Source organism: Entelurus aequoreus, linkage group LG21 (assembly GCF_033978785.1).
Source record: "Entelurus aequoreus isolate RoL-2023_Sb linkage group LG21, RoL_Eaeq_v1.1, whole genome shotgun sequence".
NCBI classification, from domain to species: domain Eukaryota; kingdom Metazoa; phylum Chordata; class Actinopteri; order Syngnathiformes; family Syngnathidae; genus Entelurus; species Entelurus aequoreus.
The window spans coordinates 11,255,038-11,279,912 of record NC_084751.1 but is presented as its reverse complement, the minus strand read 5'-3'; the positions used below and the strand labels follow the sequence as shown (position 1 = coordinate 11,279,912).

At 36.8% G+C, this 24,875-nt stretch overlaps 1 protein-coding gene across 1 annotated transcript; it reads left to right on the top strand.

The window, feature by feature from the left end:
- On the top strand, nucleotides 1-24,875 carry LOC133638902 (S-adenosylmethionine synthase-like). The gene is made up of 9 exons (XM_062031933.1): nucleotides 1-305; nucleotides 9,355-9,432; nucleotides 11,072-11,194; nucleotides 11,280-11,392; nucleotides 15,334-15,477; nucleotides 15,711-15,929; nucleotides 20,995-21,177; nucleotides 21,239-21,372; nucleotides 23,878-24,875. Exons 1-9 carry the CDS (start codon nucleotides 215-217, stop codon nucleotides 23,978-23,980), a joined length of 1,188 nt encoding a protein of 395 aa, XP_061887917.1. The 5' UTR covers nucleotides 1-214; the 3' UTR covers nucleotides 23,981-24,875.

Here is a 24,875-nt window from a genome sequence, read left to right as displayed (position 1 = left end):
GGCCACTCCTGGCTCTCCTCACTTCAAATAAGATACGTCCAACCAGTTCGGGCAATCACAACCGAGGCAAGCTCTTCGCTAGGGGTTTTAGTAAAAAAAAAAAACACATCAAGACGGGTAAAGTCCGTTTTTTGCCGAGCGGAGACCGAGGCTATCGTTACGAGCAGCTAGCTTGTGTGCTAACAACATCGCTAACTCACGCACTGTGGTCAAGATGAACGGCCAGCCCAACGGTTTCCATAACAACTCGGCCGACGACGGCTGCTTCCTCTTCACGTCCGAGTCCGTTGGAGAAGGGCATCCTGGTAAGTTTGGAAAAACTAACCATGTTTTAACTCTTTAAATTGACATGTTAGCTTAACAGCGCTGTGTTAGTGTATTAAAACAAGGTCATGTAGTGTCGCTGTCAGCATGTGTTTGCTAGCCGCACTTTCGTCTCATTCTTACATTTAATCAACTACATGGTTATAACATTTAAACGGACGGAATCATTCATTATCGGTATGTGTGCGATAAAAATAACTTTTTTGTGTTTATTTTTTCGAAAGTCGAAAGGTGATGCAACACCATAAGAGTTGCGGCACGTCTCCTCATGTTTTTGATTATTACGTAACTTGGGGTTTGTTATCTTGTACAATATTTAATATATTAATTATTTCAAGTCCTAGGGTGTTATCGAATGACGTCTGAGCTTGATAAATGTAAGATTCCAAATTGAGCTAGGAACCTTTTGTCAGCAGCTTTGTTGCTCCAGTGTACCGGGCTTACAAACAGTGCAACACATAATAGGATTACTTACACAGTACTATAGTTACTGCTGCGCGAATGTAGTAGGAACAATACATTAGGAAAGACAATCAATGTCAAATGTATTCATGCTAATAATGTAAAAGCCAAATATAGCTTTATTGCACTACTGCAGGGGTCCCTAAACTACGTCCCAAATTTAAAAAAAAAAAAAAAAAATTTTTTTTAAATTATTCTTTTAAAAAAAATCTGTCCTTACTAGTCCATTTTCTACCATCTCCTAGCCACTCAGGCAAATCATATTGTCTAAAAATGCATTTTACCATTGATAACGTGATATGCAGCAAGTGCGCTCTTTAAGTCAATTAGTGCGTGAGGAATATATATGTATGTATACATATATATACATATATATATATATATATATATATATATATATATATATATATATATATATATATATATATATATATATATATATATACACACACACATATGCATATATATATACATACAGTATATTTTTTTAAATTTTCCTGAGGGAACTCTCCTGAAGGAATCAACTATCTATCTTTATATACATATATACACACACATATATACACTTATACATATATATACATGGACATATACATATATACACACACATATATACACATATACATATATATACATGGATATATACACACACATATATACATATATACATATATACACATATACACATACACACATATATATATATATATATATATATATATATATATATATATATATATATATATATATATATATATATATATATATATATATATATATATATATATATATATATATATATATATCAGGGGTCACCAACGCGGTGCCCGCGGGCACCAGGTAACCCATAAGGACCAGGGGCCGTACTTATCAAGCTTCTTAGAGTGCCATTTTACACTTAAGTCCTGAGAATTTGCGAAATTTAGTCCTACTCTCAAACTTAAGAATAAAAGCTTTTTATCAACGTTCTTAAGTCTAAGAATCACTCCTACTCTCCACGATATTTAAGAGACCTTCAGAGGTGTCCTAAGTGGTTAGGAGTTGCCAGCAGGGGATGGCACTGAGGCGAGAGAGACGTGCGCGAACGTTCAGGGAACGGAACAATGTTTTTTTTTTTTTGATGACGAGCAGCTGATCAAACGGTATCGTATAGACAGAGCGGATATTATTTTTGTCACAGATTTAATACTTTTCGTCCTTGTTAATTTCTGCATGTGTATGCAGTGGGCTAGTATATATAGAGCCACCCACACCAGTTTCAAATTAGTTGCCTAATTAATGAATTGGAAAGAAAATGTTATGACAGTAGCGTATGTGTGTGGCCGTGAGGTGAGTGACGTCAGTGAGTGTGTGGGCGATAGAAGAGAGGGAGCGGTAGCGTGAGTGCCGGCGGGGACTAGTTTGTTTTGTATTATTTTGTAGTTTATTGTCAAAATATACACTCCCATTGTCCACTTAAATATTTCCAAGATATTTCTTTATTCTTAGACAACGGATTCCCTTCCGTGATTGGTCATTTCTATGGACACAGAAATGACGTCACCTAAAATTCCGTTTACGGCACATAGTAATGTCGTAATTCAGCTCTGAGTGTGACACTTAAGATTCAGTCCTACACTTCGCTGAAAGTGTGAGTAAGACGCTTGATAACTAACTTTTAAGTGCAGCTTTCAGCGAATAATTTATTTACTCTTAAGTCAACTCTTAGCAGACTTCTTAGGAGTAATTCTAAGAAGCTTGATAAGTACGGCCCCAGATGAGTAGCCCGTTGGCCTGTTCTAAAAATAGCTCAAATAGCAGCACTTACCAGTGAGCTGCCTCTATTTTTTAAATTGTATTTATTTACTAGCGAGCTGGTCTCGCTTTGCCCGACATTTTTAATTCTAAGAGAGACAAAACTCAAATTGAATTTGAAAATCCAAGAAAATATTTTAAAGACTTGGTCCTCACTTGTTTGAATAAATTCATTAATTTTTTTACTTTGCTTCTTATAACTTTCAGAAAGACAATTTTAGAGAAAAAATACAACCTTAAAAATTATTTTAGGATTTTTAAACACATATACCTTTTTACCTTTTAAATTCTTTCCTCTTCTTTCCTGACAATTTAAATCAATGTTCAAGTAATTTTTTTTTTTTTATTGTAAAGAATAATAAATACATTTTAGTTTAATTCTTCATTTTAGTTTCTAATTTTTTGACGAAGAATATTTGTGAAATATTTCTTCAAACTTATTATGATTAAAATTAAAAAAAAAATATTCTGGCAAATCTAGAAAATCTGTAGAATCAAATTTAAATCTTATTTCAAAGTCTTTTGAATGTCTTTTAAAAATTTTGTTCTGGAAAATCTAGAAGAAATAATGATTTGTCTTTGTTAGAAATATAGCTTGGTCCTAATTGTTATATATTCTAACAAAGTGTAGATTGGATTTTAACCTATTTAAAACATGTCATCAAATTCTAAAATTAATCTTAATCAGGAAAAATTACTAATGCTGTTCCATAAATTATTTTTTAAATTTTTTCAAAAAGATTCGAATTAGCTAGTTTTTCTCTTTTTTTTTCGGTTGAATTTTGAATTTTAAAGAGTCGAAATTGAAGATAAACTATGTTTCAAAATTTAATTGTCATTTTTTTTCGTGTTTTCTCTTCTTTTAAACCATTCAATTAAGTGTAAATATCATTAATTATTAGTAATAACATAGAGTTAAAGGTAAATTGAGCAAATTGGCTATTTCTGGCAATTTATTTAAGTGTGTATCAAACTGGTAGCCCTTCGCATTAATCAGTACCCAAGAAGTAGCTCAACCACACTAGTGTGCCATGGGTTACAGTCTGGTGGGCCGTGGGAGATTATTTAATTTCACCTATTTGGGTTAAAAATATATTTTGTAATTATAGTCTGCAAATTATGTGTTGTTGTTGAGTGTCGGTGCTGTCTAGAGCTCGGCAGAGTAACCGTGTAATGTTCTTCCATATCAGTAGGTGGCAGCCGGTAGCTAATTGCGTTGTAGATGTCGGAAACAGCGGGAGGCAGCGTGCAGGTAAAAAAAGGTGTCTAATGCTATGCATTGAAGCTTAGGGAAGGCTATACAGAACAAAACTAAAACTGAACTGGCTACAAAGTAAACAAAAACAGAATGCTGGACGACAGCAAAGACTTACTGTGGAGCAAAGACAATGTACAGCCGAACATGACATGACAATCAACAATGTCCCCACAAAGAAGGATAAGAGCAACTGAAATATTCTTGATTGCTAAAACAAAGTAGATGCGGGAAATATCGCTCAAAGGAAGACATGAAACTGCTACAGGAAAATACCAAAAAAAGAAAAAAAGCCACCAAAATAGGAGCGCAAAACAAGAACAAAAACACTACACACAGGAAAACAGCAAAAAACTCCAAATAAGTCACGGCGTGATGTGGCAGGTGGTGACAGTACACCTACTTAGAGACAAGAGCTATAGTGATGCAAGCTTGGTTATGCTTTAAAGTCATATCCAACAATTGCGACAACGACTTTTTACTGTCAACTGAGCTTCGTTTTTTAATGATTTCTGCTGGTGGTGTGCCTCCGCATTTTTTCAACGCAAAAAATGTGCCTTGGCTCAAAAAAGGTTGAAAAACACTGATTTAGTGTCAGAAGTGCCAACAAATCCTTGTGTGAAACAGGTGCCATTACTGCATTTTTAACCCTGAAACATTTATTGTATTAGCACACTAGTGTCATATTTTTTCCTGCACAAAGTTCACGTGTTTTGAAACACTGGAATTATTGCAGCAACCTAAAAAGTTGTTGAACCTGTCCCCTACAGGTGCCAAGCTCCAGGCCCTGCCACATCATTTTATGTGGCCCGCGGGGACCTGAAAACATTTTGCGTCACTAAAGTAAATGATAAATGGGTTATACTTGTATAGCGCTTTTCTACCTTCAAGGTACTCAAAGCGCTTTGACAGTATTTCCACATTCACCCATTCACACACACATTCACACACTGATGGCGGGAGCTGCCATGCAAGGCGCTAACCAGCAGCCATCAGGAGCAAGGGTGAAGTGTCTTGCCCAAGGACACAACAGACATGACTAGGATGGTAGAAGGTTGGGATTGAACCCCAGTAACCAGCAACCCTCCGATTGCTGGCACAGCCACTCTACCAACTTCGCCATGCCGTCCCGTACCTTTTATTTTCCTGTTAAATGTTTTTGGTTTTTCCATTTTGATTGAAAAAATAAATGTAATACATTAAATTGCAGACCTTTTCAACTTTAATATTATCCAACATTGCAACACATATCATATTATCATATTTTCTAAACATTTTTTTTTCAAAATACAAATAAATACTAGTTTGACTTATGATTTCAAAGCAAGTTATCCATTAAATTGTTTTATTTATTTATATATATACATATATATATATACATATATATATATATATATATATATATACATATATATATATATGTATGTATGTATGTGTGTGTGTATTTATATATATACACTTTAAAAAAAATATATATATATATATTAGGGCTGCAACAACTAATCGATTAAAATCGATTATAAAAATAGTTGGCGATTAATTTAGTCATCAATTTGTTGGATCTATGCTATGCCCATTTTTTTTTAAATTTTAATTTTAATTTTATTTTTTTATTTTTTTTAATAAACCTTTATTTATAAACTGCAACATGTACAAACAGCTGAGAAACAATAATCAAAATAAGTATGGTGACAGTATGCTGTTTTTTTTTCAATAAAATTCTGGAAAGGATAGAAATGTAGTTTGTCTCTTTTATCCGATTTATTAATCGATTAATCGAAGTAATAATCGACAGATTAAACGATTATCAAATTAATCGTTAGTTGCAGCCCTGATATAGAGTGTATATATATATATATGTGTGTATGTATGTATGTATGTATGTATATGTATATATGTATGTATATATATATATATATGTATGTATGTATATTTATGTCTATATATGTATATGTATATATATATATATATATATATATATATATATATATATATATACATACATACATACATACATATAGTACAATTTAAAGGAAAACTTGCTTTGAAATCATAAGTCAAACAAGTATTTATTTGTATTTTGAATTTTTTTTATTAAAGCCACTGTAAAAATGTGTGTTTATATACACATACACACACACACACACACACACACACACACACACACACACACACACACACACACACACACACACACACACATTTACAGCGGCTTTAGTAGCAAATATCAGGAAATCGAAAAACTACTACTTTTTTTCACAGTAAAATTGAGTCGACTGAGCTGCCAGTTTTTTACCGTACAATCTGTAGTTGTTTTTTACGGTATCTTACTGTAAATGGAATTAAATTTTATAAGAATAAAATTTAAACTAATATGTTAAAAAAAAAAAGACAAAAATTTAGAGTTAAAAAAACCCCCAGCTGTACTCTTTTCTATTTACTGTATTACTTTATGTTGTAAAAATACCACTGTATATTTTCCAGTAAATTTCTCATGACTGTTAGTTTTTTGCTGTAAAGTCTACAGATATTTTTTATACAGTGTATGAAAAAAATATTTATTATTAAAATGCAAGGAGAAAAAATTCATATTAGTTGTTACAAGCGGCCCTCTGATGGCAGCCATAACTGTGATGTGGACCTCAATGAAAACCAGTTTGACATCCCTGATTTAGGAGAACTATTGCAAAGTACACCCACCAGACCACACCTGCAACATCTAATTGGCAATAAGTAACTATCTAGTACACTACAGATAACAAGTTGGATTCCAATTTATCAACCTTCGATTCGGATGGTAGTTGATACCAGAAAAACACTTTTGTCTGATCATTAAATAATGTGGTCACTCATGCAAAATAATGCCAGAAAAAAACCCAGCTGAACAAAAATATAAATAAAGTTCTTCAAAGAGTCATTACAACAAAGTTTATGGTTTGTGAAACATTTCATTCTTTTTTTAAGCATGTAAACCAGATAAGTACAGATCCAGTTTAAAACCCACTGTACCCAGACCTCTCAAATCTAGACTAGAATGTCCCACAGACCCTGAAGATTCATACTAAAACTCTGTAGTGGACATTTGTTTTTGGTCCAGTTATTTTGTCAGGAGTTACACAAAAATACAAGTGTCAACTGTAATAGACGCCTGCCTGTAGACAGTTAAAATGTCACTGCAAGGATCTGCCAACGTGTTTTTAGGAATGTGCTACAAAAATGTTAGTCCTGCCCAAGTTTTGAACTGAGGGGTGATTCTGGTGTCATTCCCGGACCGGATTTGGCCTGTGGACCACCAGTTAAATAGCACTGCTTATTTCTAATGACAATTTGGTCTGTTTATGTCAATGATCTTCGGGATTCCCCAGGAGGAAGTCGCTAATGTTGCTCTGGAGAGGCAAGTCTGGGGGTCTCTGCTGGAGCTGTTGTCCCCGCGACCCGATTCCGAATAAGCGGTTGAAGATGGATGGATGGATGGAGGACGATGTTTGTTGTCGTGTTGTCAACATTACCGCTAAGCGGCGTGAAAATGCTGTCTAGTCACGCAACACAGCGTTAAAAATATGCACAGTGACTCTCTGTTTAGAGCAAAATGAGCTTACAGTGTTTCCCATAAACTGCCAAGATACCTGTGGTGGTGGGGGCGTGGCTATGGGCGTGGTCACCATGACATCATCGAGTAATTTGCATAATTTACTACAATGATTTGATTTTCTCTAAAAAGGCTCAAAAATGTATACTTACTAATTAATAATAGTTTTGTTTTAAACGTCCATCCATCCATCCATCCATCAATCCATTTTACAATATAATTACAACACTTTATGTACATATTTATATACAGATTTGAACAATAAGTTATTCACTGAAATATATTTATTAATTGTGGTTCTTACAAAAAATATATCTTATAAAATATAAAAGCTAAAATGTCTCAAAGCTCTGCCCCTTTATTTAGTGCATATTAAATAATTTAACTTTAGCCTACTACTACAACCATATTATTTACCAGCAACAGAAAGTGAAACATAGGCAGAGGTGTCCTGCCACAGTCAGTAACAAATAAACAGAAAACAGTAGTGGTGGTAGATAGACACAGAGCTTCATCAAACATCTGATCCACTGAACAAAGAGCTCCAAAAATCTTGAACTTTAGACTGCCATCAGTTTTACTCCCTACACTTAACCATGTGTTTCCTACTGCCTGCAGACTTTGCACCCTTTGTTATATACACATGTTGTGTTTCTAATATAAATACATTTAATAAAGTCAAATACAAATAAGGCAACAAGAGAAGCATCCTACACTTCTCTTTTGTAAAGTAAATCTGAACAGCCGATATGGGCATCTACATCAACTATATGATTTGCCTGAGAAGCTGGAGAGGACAATAATAAATACAAATAAATAAATACATTTTTTAAATTTAATTTAATTTTTATTTTTATTTTATTTGTGGCGGACGTAATTCTTTCGTGGCGGGCCGCCACAAATAAATTAATGTGTGGGAAACCCTGGCTTAAATTTGGAAGCACATTTTTTTTATAGTATTTGCTGATTAATGCTGTTATGTGATCACAAACGCAGATCCCCTCTGGCTATTATTGTATTTATTTTTAGTCTCTGGGCTGACAAGTTAGCAGCTTATTGTGCATTTTGGAGCCACTCCCTAAGTACATTTAAAAAAAAACAAAAACATAACAGCAAATGAAGTGTGTTTCTTAATATTTTAAATATCACTATCAAGTATTAGAACGGGGCTAAACATGATACACCCTGAGAGCAAGCAGGAGCAGGCATGCTAATAGCTAAGATGGCCACTAAGCGAGCAAGAAACAATAGAATAAATAAGTGCTGAGTAAAGTTTAAGAATTGTTGATTGAACCAAGTTTGAGCAGAAATTCACAGGAAATTCACAAGCGGATAGACCTGTTGTAAGTGTCGTTGCAGACAGAAATGCATGTCATGGGAAGAGGAGGGCGGTTGAAGCCGTAAATTAGTGACGTCAACACCATCTTTAAAACGTGCGGAACTTTGATAATAAAAGGTGAAGTATGAGGAATTATAATATGTGCTGCTTTCATTGCAGCAGGCCCATGATAAGTATTAATACACTAATTTGCTTTGTCTCCTATAACACAGAGCTACAATAATCTTGTATGACCTGCCTTGGATTGGTGTCATTGTGTCTTTTAGTGTACAAAATGTATCAAAGTGACACGCCAACCCAGCCAGCATTATCATATTTTTCTGTATCCGACCCTTAGTGGGAAAAGGTACGTTATGTTGACAGAGATAAGCGGTCCCTACTGTAACAGTCATTAGATGTCGTGGTTTGCGGACAGGGAATTGTAACACCTTGCCTGGCTCTGCGAGAGAGGCTAAGTGTTATGAAAAGGTCTTAGTGTATTTAACACAGCGCTGCACACTGTGACTACAATAATAAACAGAAATATTGTGTCTGCTTGTATTTACTCCAAACGGACTTGTTTCTAATATGTGACATTTTGTCATTCCACAGATAAGATTTGTGACCAAATAAGCGACGCTGTCTTGGACGCACATCTCGCTCAAGACCCAGATGCCAAAGTCGCATGCGGTAAGATCGTTGTTTGTTTTTCTACAGTCAGAGTTGGGGGAGTCAAAAAATGGAATATTACGAGAACTTACCGTATTTTTCGGACCATAGTGCGCACCGGATTAAAAGGCGCAATGCCGACGAGCGGGTCTATTTAGGTCTATTTTCATACAAAAGGCACACCGGATTAAAGGGCGCATTAAAGGGGTCGTATTATGATTTTTTTCTAAATTAAAAAACTATCTTGTGGCCCACATAAAATGTAATGGTGGTTCTTTGGTCAAAATGTTTCAAAGATGATGTTTTACAGATCATTTTCAAGTAGCTTTCTGAGCGTCTCTTCAGGATGCGCCATTTTGTGGGCGGTCTTATTTACGTGGCTCACCTTCGACGGCGTCTTCTCCCCGTCATCTTTGTTGTAGCGGTGTAGCGTGCAAGGACTAACTATTTTAATGACATTCAGACTTTACTTCAATCAATAATGGAGCAGCATCTCCTCACCCGTGGCTCAATAATGCAACAACACAAATTTTCAGGACTTATGCAGATCCCAAATACACATCAGCAGGTACCAGAAGGTAAGAAAAGTTGGTCTTGCATAATATTGTTAAACAAAACGCCAGATAATGTCTGCTAATAGGTGCCATTTTGAGGTCCTTATACACGCACCATAATAATACTTGTATGTTTGATGTGCCAACAATCCATCAAGTGGTGTGGCTTCATAGCTTACCGAAGTCATACTAAAACATTTTGACAGATTCTTGAGCGCTGTGTGTAATGTTCTATATTCTCAATGGAACATTTAAAGTTTTGGTGTCGTTTACTAGCGTATCTCTTATGTGTGACTGCCATCTACTGGTCACTCTTATCATTACACCATGTACCAATTAAAATTGCTTCGAGGTCGGTAAACACAACCAGAATTATTCCGTACATTAGGCGCACCGGGTTATAAGGAGCACTATCGATTTTTGAGAAAACGAGAGGATTTAATGTGCGCCTTTATACAAACCTTGTGTGTTTATTAGAAGACATTTGGATGTTAACTGGCTGTCGACAAGTAAACAAGCTGGATTGGAGCCTAAAGCAGACATTTTACATGCAAGCCCATAACATTTAATACTTTCCATATCAGATTGTGACATCTCTAGTAATACTGGACTTTATACTTCATTTTTGTAAGAGTTTATATTTTTTCTCATGAATGACAACGTTTTTATTGTGATTTATTTTTTCCAATTATACAACTTTTCCTGTCGTCTTATTTTTACACAGAGATCAGAGTGGTGTCTTCGTTATTCATTTCCATGTGCCCCTTTGTATCGTTAATCTATAAATACAGTTGTGGTTGTGTATTTTATTTGTGGCTTCTTTCATCCTTAAAAAAAACAACACTTTTTTCTTTGGGCCAAATTTCCTGTGAAGCCCCAAGAAAACTAATGGAAGAGGCATGCTTTTTTATGAATTAGGTCACCATAAAAAAAACATGGAACTCGTGTTTTTCATTGATAATCACGCCTTGTTTTCATAATCGTGGTAGCAAATGTTTCCGTGGTTTTCACATCCCACTTGTCCTTTTGAACTAATACACTCCCGTTGGCTCTGACAACCACCGTCACACTTAACATGTACGCTCATTCCGCTCTCGCAAATGAAGAGACGGTGGCTAAGACGGGGATGATCCTGCTGGCGGGGGAGATCACCTCCAGGGCCGTGGTGGACTACCAGAAGGTTGTGCGAGAGACAATCAAGCACGTCGGCTACGACGACTCCTCCAAAGGTACGCTTGCGCCGCATTAAAACTTTATGTTGAAAGCGGCGTGATTCATTCAAAGTTTCATGGCTTATTTCCTGGTCCTCTGCAGGCTTTGACTACAAGACCTGCAATGTGCTGGTGGCTCTGGAGCAGCAGTCCCCCGACATCGCTCAGGGTGTCCATCTGGATCGCAAGGAGGAGGACGTGGGGGCCGGCGACCAGGTCTGAAGCCTCACATGAGCAGATACATGTCAAAAATTGCATTCAGTATACAAAAACCGCAAAGCTGCCCCCACATCATCACACAAATCTGTTTTTTTTACGCAAATCGATGGCTGGAGTTCAGAGGTTTCAAAGTGGTTTTCACTGAGGGCCACATCGCAGTTATGTTTAGCCCCAGAGTGAATACTATTATTACACAATTTTTAAATTCGTTTTATTAAAAATGTTTTAAACTACAATGAAAAAAAATATGGTAAGTTGCAACAATTTCACCTTAAAATGTAGTGTATATTACTGTAAAGGGAAAAACAGTACTGCTGTTTTTATGGTTAAAAAAAAAGGTAGCTCAGTTGCCAAAATGTTCCTGTAAAATCTACATTTGTTTTTTTCACTGTAAATTAAAAAAAAACTGAATTTTTTACAGTAAAAATTTGGCACCTGAACTGCCAGTTTGTTTGCTGTTTTTTTTTTTTTTTTTACCGCAAATCAATAACTGTAGATTTTTCGGTGTATTACTGGAAATGTCAAAACGGCACCACAGCTTATAACAGTAAAAAAGTGCTGTTTTTTTTCATTCAGAGAAAATTGCTGTAAAAACTACAATCAATTTCACAATTTTACCATGAAATCTATTCCTACTTTTACATTGCACAATTTGATGGATAACTTGCTTTGAAATCATTAGTATTTATTTCTATTTAAAAAATGGTTTGATTGTCTGATAATATATTTTCAAGCAATATTTAAATTAACAAAATTTGCGATTGCATGGAGTGCATGTATTTTTTTTCTGCCAAAATAGAAAGGAAGAATACATTCAGTAAGACAAGTTAACGTACTTTATTGATACATATTTTTTCCCTGGATTTTGACGGCCAAATAAAATGAAGTGGCCAGATAATAATGGGTGTATCATTTTCATCATGCACACCAATTGTTATCAAAGTCTGACTTTATGGAGAGGAGTTATTCTGAATTTGTGTTGCTTAGCGATATGTTCAATTTATCGTCGCCCATCCGTCATGTAGCCGAGATTTGGATTTGGGCTCATTTTCTCAGAGGAGTTTGTCGAAGTACAACCCCTGGTTTTTGCCAAAAATTGCCAGTCCAAAACCAAAATGGCCAACAGTGTTCTGAAAAATACTTTAAAAAAAAGTAATTATATGTAGTTAATTGTACGTTTACCAAAAAAGTAATTTAATTGCTAACAGAATTACTCTTTGATAAATAATTACTAGGGAAAGTAAATTATATGTTACTTAAAAAAACCTTCAAATATCTGGCATATGCAGTTGAAAGACGTTTCATTAGAGCACAGTGTGCGTGTGTGTGCTTTTAAAAGGCGGGGCCTGTTGCCTAGTGACATGTGACATGATTGAGGGTTTCAATGGAGCTGTGTGTAAGACATGCACCTGGGGATAGGTTGATTGGCAACACTAAATAGTCCCTAATGTGTGAATGTTGTCTGTCTATCTGTGTTGGCCCTCCGAGGACTTGTCCAGGGTGTACCCCGCCTTCCGCCCGAATGCAGCTGAGATAGGCTCCGGCGACCCCGAAAGGGACAAGCGGTAGAAAATGGATGGATGGATGTGTTTGTTAGCGTTAGCAGTTAGCAGCGCCAGCATTTTGAATCTTTTCACCGGATTGTGTGACCTCTGCTTAATAAAGAGATTGAATGTGCTCCGATGGCTTTCATATCTTCTTGTCAACAAACGGTGTATTGTTTGGATGGCAAGTTTGTCACTTTAATCATTGATTTTTTTCATTATTCTAATTGTGTGCGTATGTTGTTGTCTGCTGTGTCACAATGTTGCCTCTTCCTATTTGATATCAAGTTAATTTTAGTGCGGTGCTGTTTGTTGATTTCACTTGTAAAAATATATTTCCTGCATTGAACTTGCTACACTTATGACACGGTCTTGTTGTTGACATAAAAAGTAGCGTGCCACGTTACAGCAAAACTAGGGTTTCAAAGGGGTGGAAAGTTTCCGGAAATTTACCACGGGAAGTTAAGCTCGGGAAGTTTGGAAATTTTGACCATTTTTTGATTATTCAAAGTTGGACACCGTCCATCTTATTCTGTAGAATAAAATGAGAAGCTTGTAAAACACTAATGCAATGCCACACACAGATATAAATAGTCAGCTAAACAATTGGAGTAGTGTTTAAAAATATGTTACTGATGGACAAATTAATAGAAATAGGCTAGATGAATAAATGAACACTCAATCAGCATGCTAAATCAAACTATAACCTACATTCTTGTATGACAACAGAATGGCTAGCAGAACAGAAGGCAGAGGAAACTACACCTTTTGATTTAGTATTTTCTAGTTGAACTTTACAGATCACAAAAAAAGGTAAATTCGTATCGCTAACGCTTTTAGCATAAATTAATGGGATTTAACATAGAGAAAATTAGCATCACGGCTAACGGAGAAATATTTTCGGTTCATTATGAGACTGTGGTGGTACATAAACCTAGCTAGCTAGAGATATTGGCCCCAAAATCATTTAACAAGTACAGGAACAGCTAGCTAGCTTGAGTGAAAGTCTGCTGGAGTAGTCTACAGTCATACAGTAACAAGCAATTACACCTCTATTAAACTGAAATACCATAGATCAAATATATTTACCCCAGTAATATCATCAAAACGTACCTGACTGGATGAAGTCCTTGGGCTCAAATACTAGTGTGGCCTCAATAGCCCTGCTGTAGTGTGTAGCATGCTGGGAATTATCTGTGCATGTGATGGAAGAATGCACTGCACATGTGATGGAGGAATGCACAGTGCAGGGTTGAAATTCTACTGAATTTGCATTAAATCAGGTTGTTTTAGAATAGAATAGAATAGAAAGTACTTCATTGATCCCTGGGGGAAATTCAGCACCACAGTTCGCTCACAATGGACAATAAACACTTAGGTATTTTTTACATGTGAATAATATAAATACAGTCTATTATACAGAATTATTCACATGTGAATAATATAAATACAGTCTATTATACAGCATTATTCACATGTGAATAACACAAATACAGTCTATTATACAGCATTATTCATGTGTGAATAATATAAATACAGTCTATTATACAGCATTATTCACATGTAAATAACACAAATACAGTCTATTGTACAGCATTATTCACATGTGAATAACACAAATACAGTCTATTATACAGCATTATTCACATGTGAATAACACAAATACAGTCTGTTATACAGCATTATGCACATGTAAATAATATAAATACAGTCTATTATAAAGCATTATTCACATGTGAATAACACAAATACAGTCTATTATACAGCATTATTCACATGTGAATAATATAAATACAGTATTATAAAGCATTATTCACATGTGAATAACACAAATACAGTCTGTTATACAGCATTATGCACATGTAAATAATATAAATACATTATACATGTACAGTACATGTACAGTCAAAAGGAACATATGCATTATACAGTCTGATGGCTTTTTTAGCTAATAATCATGCTGCAAGATCTAGCATGTTGCATTCAATGTTTATTCCCATTAATTTTCCATTAATTCCCATGGAAAGTTTCCAACTTTGAATATTCCTGGAATTTTGCAACCCTAGTTGTAACAGACCTCAAAGTAAATAATTAGATTACTCGTTAGTAGTAAAAGTAGAGGCGTTACTAATGATGTTATTATATAACATCGTTATTACAAACACTGATGGACAATTTCCTGTTTGTTTCCAAACATACATTTTTCATGCATCCTTTTGTGATAAACTACTTCCACCAAATGTGGTAATGTTCCGTGAAACTTATGCCAGGGGCTAATTTTTTCTGCATTTTCACAAACGTGAACAGTACCCACCCCTAGGCGCTATTAAATGAAAGCGAATTAGGACTATCCACCTCCATTCATGCTCAACTTTGCAACTTGGCCTCCCGCAGGGTTTGATGTTCGGCTACGCCACGGACGAAACGGACGAATGCATGCCTCTCACCATTGTCCTGGCCCACAATCTCAACGCCAAGATGGCGGAATTACGCCGCGATGGAACGCTGCCGTGGCTTCGTCCGGACTCCAAAACTCAGGTGACTAACAAACACTGTGCCCCGTTTGTGTTGACAACCATCAGGACGATAACGTGTTGTCGTTTTTAACGGATAGTGAACCCGTCCTATTATACAGGCTGCACACAGACTACTCTAAAGTATGTTCAAATGTAATTTCTATAGTATTGTAGACGTGGTTGCTGAAATATGAGGGCTGTGCTCACTTTGCACTGTACTTGGAGGTACTGAGTGAGAATGTGTTCCCCCTCCAGGTGACAGTCCAGTACAAACAGGACCGCGGTGCCGTGGTGCCGCTGCGCGTCCACACCATCGTGATCTCCGTGCAGCACGACGAGCACGTGGGCCTGGAGGACATGCGTCACAGTCTGAAGGAGCAGGTGATCAAGGCTGTGGTGCCCGCCGGGTACCTGGACGACGACACCGTCTACCACCTGCAGCCCAGCGGGCGCTTTGTCATCGGCGGGCCACAGGTAAGACAATTCCTTAGTTGACACTACATTTTTGTAATTTAACCTCTGCTCTAATAAACAACACGCCTTAATTGCTCAGTTAAATTATTAAGATGTACCGCTATGATACTATCATTCATTCAAAATACTGTATGTAGGATATAAAGACTATTATTCCCCATTGTGATGTCATATATTTTGAGTTCAGGGATTTATACATGCAAGCCAAACGACATTGATAAATAAATCAATAACAGAAAACACTTTCCCTACCACGTTGAAAACTGCCACTATCATCCCAATCCATAAAGCAGGAAATAAACAAGACATCAATAATTACAGACCAATTAGCCTTCTCCCCGTTATATCCAAAGCAATAGAAAAAGTGATCGTTGAGCAACTCACAGAACATTTGGACCATGAAGACCTCCTACATCCCACGCAGTTTGGGTTTCGGGCAAATCACTCGACCGAAACTGCATGTTGCCTTCTACTAGAAACAATCAAACAAAACCTTGATAATGGAGGTGTAGTTGGAGCAATATTCTTAGACCTCCGCAAGGCATTCGATACAGTCAGTCACCCCACGTTACTTACAAAATTAACATCTTTTAAACTGTCGACAGATACTCTGGCCTTTATTATGTCATATCTATCTGGTCGGACCCAATGTGTCCGTATTGATAACACAACATCCAGTTTCACTGCTACTGATATTGGCCTGCCACAAGGCTCTAATATCGGCCCTCTTCTTTTCTCCATGTATATAAACGACCTGCCATCTGTATGTGAGGATGTAAATATCCAGATGTATGCAGATGACACGGTTATTTATACTTGGGGAAAGGACGCTGAAACGGTTGCCAGAAAACTTACAGCAGCCATGGAGAAGGTGGCAAGATGGCTACATGACTCTTGTCTTACATTAAACATTAAGAAAACTGCAACAATGTATTTTGTAAACAAATATAAAATGTCATCCTTTCCAAATATAACGATTAATAAGGAAATAATACAAAATGTTAGTGAATATCGTTACCTGGGTGTCATTTTAGAGCCAACACTTGGCTTTAAAAAACATATCAAACAGATGTGCCAGAGTCTTAAATACAACATAAAAACGTTCAAATGTATCAGGAATTCATTAACACTGGAGGCAGCTCAAACTTATTTTAATGCAATGATTATGTCTCGTTTTTATTATTGTATAACATGTTGGTCGCAGGCAAGCAAAATGACACTGAGGCCATTGGAAACTTTGCACAAACAATCCCTCAAAATCCTTGACCGAAAACCACAACACCACCATCATTGTTTAGTTCTCCAAAAATATAGATTGTTAAATTTAGCTAACATTCAAATATTAGCATCAATACGAATGGCCCATCGAATCCTAAATAACACTGCACCAGCGCCACTTAAGCACTTTGTCCAGTTTACATCTGCTGTGACAACTAGAAACACACAAGCCTCCACCAGGGGGCAGTGTAGGGTACACAGATGTAAAACCTCTTTTGCACGATCAGCCTTTTCATATAAAGCCATAAAGGAATGGAACGACCTCACAACAAACTTGAAAAGTCTAACAGATGACTCTTCATTCACAATTGAAGTTAAAAAGTGGCTTTGGAGCAATCAAAGCTGCTCACACGGTCACTAAGGTGGCCACCTTGTTTGACATGTCAACTTAATGTGTATTATATTTATCCATGAGAGCATTTTTGTTGTAAATTGTGAGGTGTGTGTGTTAAAATCATGGTTGTTTTTACAAATGATGACAGATGTGAACAAAAGCATGTATTGTCTTTGTGTGATGATGTAAATGAGGTGTGGTTGTATTGTATATTAAGTATGTGTACATGAAAGGGCATTTTATGACTTTTCTTAATTTAAAAACATGCTATAGTATGTTTTTATTGTCATAATTTTATTGCATGATTTTTGTATCCCTTTAATTTAGGTAGCCAGGGACTGCAGATGGAAATTAGCTATTTAGCTATAATCTGGTACAGAACATATCTGTCTTTGAACTTAATGTTTCTGTGCATTGTCCCTTCAAATAAAGACTAAACCAAACCAAACATCTATCTTAGCCCAGGGTTCCGAAAATCCGCAAAGTTCTTCTATCATATTCAGGATCTTTGACTCGCGTTTTGATTAGTGTTATTTGCAGAAAAGCCTTTAAAAAACTGTGCATCTTGTCTTTTAGAAGATCTTTGACATGTGTTTTGTAGTACTTCCTAAAAAAAACAAAACATACCACCATTTTTGACTAGTGCGTTTGCAGTATGTCATTTGGAGCAGTGGTTCCCAACCTTTTTGTAACTGCGAACCGGTCAACGCTTGAAAATGTGTCCCACGGACCAAGGGGGGGGGGGAGTATATATTTTTTTCATTTATTTATTTATTTTTTGGCATAAAAAAGTGAGTATAAATGGGGAAGGGAGGTTTTTTGGGTTGGTGTAAGTGTATCTTGTGTTTTTTATGTTCATTTAATACAAATAAAAAAAATTATTATTATTATTTTTTTTAATTTCTTGTGCGGCCCGTTACCAATCGATCCACGGACCGGTACCGGGCCGCGGCCCGGTGGTTGGGGACCTCTGACTTAGAGGATCTTTGACTAGTATTTTTGCAATAGATTCCTAGAAACAGCAGAGCGCTCTGGCCATATAGAATATCTTTGACTTGGGGTTTTGCACTGGGTCTTAAAAACAGCAGAGCACTCCTGTCTTATAGAAGATATTTGACTCGTGTTTCGTCCGGTTGTCGACTCTGCACCAGCTCAAGCACTCGGCGAGAAAACAAGCGCACGGAGCAGACTCGGCCGAACAATTTTCGACGGCAACAAAGCAAATATGCCTGATAGAAAGCGCCCAGTAAGGCTGCACTTCTCAAAATACGCTAGCGCCATGCTAATTTGCATTGCGGATGCCTTATACATGCTACCGATTAGCATGAGTGATTTTACATTGCGATATCACCACCTCCAAATTTGGTAATAAAGTCTACAACTAATATGCACGCTACAATCCAACAGCGAGTGTGTAATAAAAAAACAATACTTAAAGTATACACACTTTATAGGGCTCAACAAAAGACAAGACTGGCACATTTCCCTTAATGGCAAAGACTACTCCCTGGCTACAGCAACACACCGTACTGCCACACTACATCTTGGCATGTAAAGTGTACTATATAATACAAAGGAGAGTGTACTATATAATACTTGCAAATGAGAGTACTATATAATGCTTGCAAATGAGTGTGCTATATAATGCTTGCAAATGAGAGTGTACTATATAATACCTGCAAATGAGAGTACTATATAATGCTTGCAAATGAGTGTACTGTATAATGCTTGCAAACGAGTGTACTACATAATGCTTGCAAATGAGAGTGTACTATATAATACTTGCAAATAAGAGTGTACTATATAATGCTTGTAAACGAGTGTACTACATAATGCTTGCAAATGAGAGTGTACTTTATAATACTTGCAAATAAGAGTGTACTATATAATGCTTGCAAACGAGTGTACTACATAATGCTTGCAAATGAGAGTGTACTTTATAATACTTGCAAATGATAGTGTACTATATAATACTAGCAAATAAGAGTGTACTATATAATGCTTGCAAATGATAGTGTACTATATAATACTTGCAAAGGAGAGTGTACTATATAATGCTTGCAAATGAGTGTACTATATAATGCTTGCAAATGAGAGTGTACTATATAATACTTGCAAATGAGAGTGTACTATACAATGCTTGCAAATGAGAGTGTACTATATAATGCTTGCAAATGATAGTGTATATAATACTAGCAAATGACTGTACTATATAATACTTGCAAATGAGAGTACTATATAATGCTTGCAAATGAGAGTGTACTATATAATACTTGCAAATGCGAGTGTACTATATAATACTTACAAATGATAGTGTACTATATAATGCTTGCAAATGACTGTACTATATAATACTTGCCAATGAGAGTACTATATAATGCTTGCAAATGAGTGTACTATATAATGCTTGCAAACGAGTGTACTACATATTGCTTGCAAATGAGAGTGTACTATATAATACTTGCAAATGATAGTGTACTATATAATACTAGCAAATAAGAGTGTACTATATAATACTTGCAAATGATAGTGTACTATATAATACTAGCAAATAAGAGTGTACTATATAATACTTGCAAATGATAGTGTACTATATAATACTTGCAAATGAGAGTGTACTATATAATGCTTGCAAATGAGTGTACTATATAATGCTTGCAAATGAGTGTACTATATAATGCTTGCAAATGAGAGTGTACTATATATTACTTGCAAATGAGGGTGTACTATATAATGCTTGCAAATGATGGTGTATATAATACTAGCAAATGAGAGTGTACTGTATAATACTTGCAAATGAGTGTACTATATAATACTTGCAAATGAGAGTGTACTATATAATACTTGCAAATGAGAGTGTACTATATAATACTTGCAAATGCGAGTGTACTATATAATACTTGCAAATGATAGTGTACTATATAATGCTTGCAAATGAGTGTACTATATAATGCTTGCAAACAAGTGTACTACATAATGCTTGCAAATGAGAGTGTACTATATAATACTTGCAAATGATATTGTACTATATAATACTAGCAAATAAGACTACTATATAATACTTGCAAATGATAGTGTACTATATAATACTTGCAAAAGAGAGTGTGCTATATAATACTTGCAAATGAGTGTACTATATAATACTTGCAAATGAGAGTGTACTATATAATACTTGCAAATGAGTGTACTATATAATACTTGCAAATGAGAGTGTGCTATATAATACTTGCAAATGAGTGTACTATATAATACTTGTAAATGAGTGTACTGATTCCCAGCTACCGGGCATTGGTTGAAGTGTGAAAGGTAGCCATCTTTAACTGTATAGTTGAAATATAGCATTCTGTTCAATATTACTGTAAAAAATGGACCCCTATACGAAAAGTGTTTCTATTCTAACAAATGCCTGGCACTCTCTGCAGTTGTGTAAACAAACCGCAATCTTTTTTCCAGGGTGACGCTGGTCTGACCGGCCGCAAGATCATCGTGGACACCTACGGTGGCTGGGGCGCCCACGGAGGCGGCGCCTTCTCGGGCAAGGACTACACCAAGGTGGACCGCTCGGCCGCCTACGCCGCTCGCTGGGTGGCCAAGTCCCTGGTGAAGGCGGGACTCTGCAGGCGTGTCCTGGTCCAGGTGAGGAGGACTCCCACCACAGGGATTGTTCCCAGTTCTGCGACTAACAAACCACTTTTAGGTTTCCTACGCCATCGGTGTGGCCCACCCGTTGTCGGTCTCCATCTTCCACTACGGAACGTCCCAGAAGACCGAGAGCGAGCTGCTGGACATCGTGAGGAAGAACTTTGACCTGCGCCCAGGAGTCATCGTCAGGTCAGCGCTGGTTTCCATGTAGAGATTACCAATCCTAGTTGTCAGCTAGCGATTAGTGCTTTAGTCGACAGCTAGCGATTAGCAGTGATAATTTCTAGTTGGCGATTAGCATTGCTAGTTTTTAGCCAGCGTTTAGCAGTGCTAGTTTCCGCGCAGATGCCAGGTTCCAAATAGGTATGAGCAGTGTCTAGTGTCTAGATAGCGATTAGCAGCGCTAGTTTCCAGCTAGCGATTAGTGCTCTAGTCGCCGGCTAGCGATTGGCAGTGCTAGTTTCTAGTTTGCGATTTGCATTGCTAGTTTTTAGCTAGCGATTAGCAGTGCAAGTTTCCATGCAGAGATTAGCGGCGCTAGTGTCTTGCTAGTGATTAGCAATGCTATTTATCAGTTAGCAATTGGTGGCACTAGCTGCCAGTTAACAATTAGCAGTGCCGGTTTCCATGTAGCAATCAGCGGTGCTAGTGTTTAGCTAGCAATGACCAATGCTAGTTGTCAGTTAGCAATTAGCAGCGCTAGTGTCCAGCTAGCAATTAGCAGTGCGTTTTTCCATGTAAAGTTTAGTGGCGCCAGTTCCTAGCTAGAGATTTGCAGCGCTGGTTTCTCGTTGGCTAATAGTGGCGTTAGTTTCTAGCTGGCAATGATCAGCGCTTGTTGCCAGGCAGCGATGAGCACTCTAGTTCACACCAGTGCCCCCCTTTACCTCAAAGAACTACTCACCCCCAAATCCTCCACACGACACCTCCGCTACGGACAGGCTAACCTCCTCCAACCTCCGAGGACAAAGCTACGAACAATGGGAGACCGGGCTTTCTGCTCCGCCGCTCCCAGTCTGTGGAACGCTCTCCCTGACCACCTGAGGGCACCACAGACTGTGGATGCTTTTAAAAAAAGGCTTTAAAACCCTTCTTTTTAAAAAAGCCTTTTTTTTTTAGATATATGCATACTAGTTCTAGCTATTAGGCTTTTCTAATTTTATTTATTTTTTACATTTTTTATTATCTTTTTATTTTTATTTATTTTTAATACACTGTAGCACTTTGAGGTTGTTTACTCAATGTAAGTGCTTTTTACAAACAAAATCTATTATTATTAGTTGCCATGTAGCGATTAGCACTGCTAGTTTCCAGTTAGCGATTAGCGACACTAGTTTTTAGCTAGCAATTAGTGGCGCTTGTTTCCAGCTAGCGCTTAGCAGTGCTATGCTGTATTAATGTAATATCTTAGTATTGCACAGCAACAAGGTCGATTTTCTACAAGATATATAAGTCGGGCTTCCCTTCTCCTTTTCTATCAGTTTAGAGCAGGGGTCACCAACGTGTTGCCCGCGGGCACCAGGTAGCCCGTAAGGACCAGATGAGTAGCCCGCTGGCCTGTTCTAAAAATAGCTCAAATAGCAGCACTTACCAGTGAGCTGCCTCTATTTTTTAAATTGTATTTATTTACTAGCAAGCTGGTCTCGCTTTGCCCGACATTTTAATTCTAAGAGAGACAAAACTCAAATAGAATTTGAAAATCCAAGAAAATATTTTAAAGACTTGGTCTTCACTTGTTTAAATAATTTCATTAATTTTTTTACTTTGCTTCATATAACTTTCAGAAAGACAATTTTAGAGGCAAAAATACAACTTTAAAAATGATTTTAGGATTTTTAAACACATATACCTTTTTACCTTTTAAATTCCTTCCTCTTCTTTCCTGACAATTTAAATCAATGTTCAAGTAAATTTATTTTTTTTATTGTAAAGAATAATACATTTTAATTTAATTCTTCATTTTAGCTTCTGTTTTTTCGACGAAGAATATTTGTGAAATATTTCTTCAAACTTATTATGATTAAAATTCAAAAAAATTATTCTGGCAAATCTAGAAAATCTGTAGAATCAAATTTAAATCTTATTTCAAAGTGTTTTTAATTTCTTTTAAAAATTTTGTTCTGGAAAATCTAGAAGAAATAATGATTTGTCTTTGTTAGAAATATAGCTTGGTCCAATTTGTTATATATTCTAACAAAGTGCAGATTGGATTTTAACCTATTTAAAACATGTCATCAAAATTCTAAAATTAATCTTAATCAGGAAATAATACTAATGATGTTCCATAAATTATTTTTTTAATTTTTTCAAAAACATTCGAATTAGCTGGTTTTTCTCTTCTTTTTTTCGGTTGAATTTTGAATTTCAAAGAGTCGAAATTGAAGATAAACTATGTTTCAAAATTTAATTGTCATTTTTTTTCGTGTTTTCTCCTCTTTTAAACCGTTCAATTAAGTGTAAATATCATTAATTATTAATAATAACATAGAGTTAAAGGTAAATTGAGCAAATTGGCTATTTCTGGCAATTTATTTAAGTGTGTATCAAACTGGTAGCCCTTCGCATTAATCAGTACCCAAGAAGTAGCTCTTGGTTTCAAAAAGGTTGGTGACCCCTGGTTTAGAGGTTTTTAGGCTGTAAAATATTGCAGACCCAAATGTACAAACACTGCTTCTCTCCTCCTTCCTGCTTCAGGGATCTGGACCTGAAGAAGGCCATCTACCAGCGCACTGCAGCCTACGGCCACTTCGGCCGCGAGGTCTTCACCTGGGAAGTTCCCAAGACGCTCAAATACTAACCCACCCCCCACGCTCGCTGTCCATCACTGCTCTCTCCCCCTCTGCACAAACATCACATCGCCGCTGAATGTATCACAAAAAGAATCCTCCCTCGTCCCGTCTCTAAAGAAAGACAAGCACTCCAACCAGCACTTTTCTGATCTTTGACAGAGAAGTCAGAAGCTGCTATTGACCTTCTTCTTTTGGCTTTGTTGGGCTGCACCTTTAGAACACAACAACTCCATTTTGTCGCTTTTAAATGTCGCAGAGAACGATCCAAGCGAGGTTTTTGTAGTTATGGTGATCCTGGGTGATATTTCCAGAGTAGCCCAGACTCCTCATACTTGATGATAAACTTGTGGGACCTAAATCGTTAAAGTCGTAATCCAGGACTCCCTTTTCCGAACAGTTAATTTTGCACTCCCGTCGTCCAGTTTGCTGCACGCCGAAATATATCGGAAGCTTTTCTCTTAATTTATTCTTAATTATTTATTCCACGACACCAACGATCATGCCCAATCACCAAAGTCTGCTGATGTTGACGCCCTCCTCGGATTGGCTCGTCGCCTCTGACGCCACCGTGTGGTTTCCTGGGTGTACTACAGAGAAACCCGAGAGCCACGCTCAGGTGCGCACCTGATGTGACGTTCAGGTGCAAGAGGACTTCCCAAAGATGATTTGTTTACGTCCACGAGAGAAGGAGAGAGCCTAATTGGCTGGTGTTGTACAGAGAAACCAGCTTGTTTACACGCTTCATCCTTTTCTCAAAGATGAGTCTTGTCAGTGTGGTTGCTGATTCTGTAAAAGTGCCTTTTTCCCCCATTTACATGTGTGCCCCCCTTCTCAGGAGTCTGCTCTGCTGTTAAGCTTCTTTATGTCCTAACCCTCCAAATAAAATTACATGCTTTGCTCATG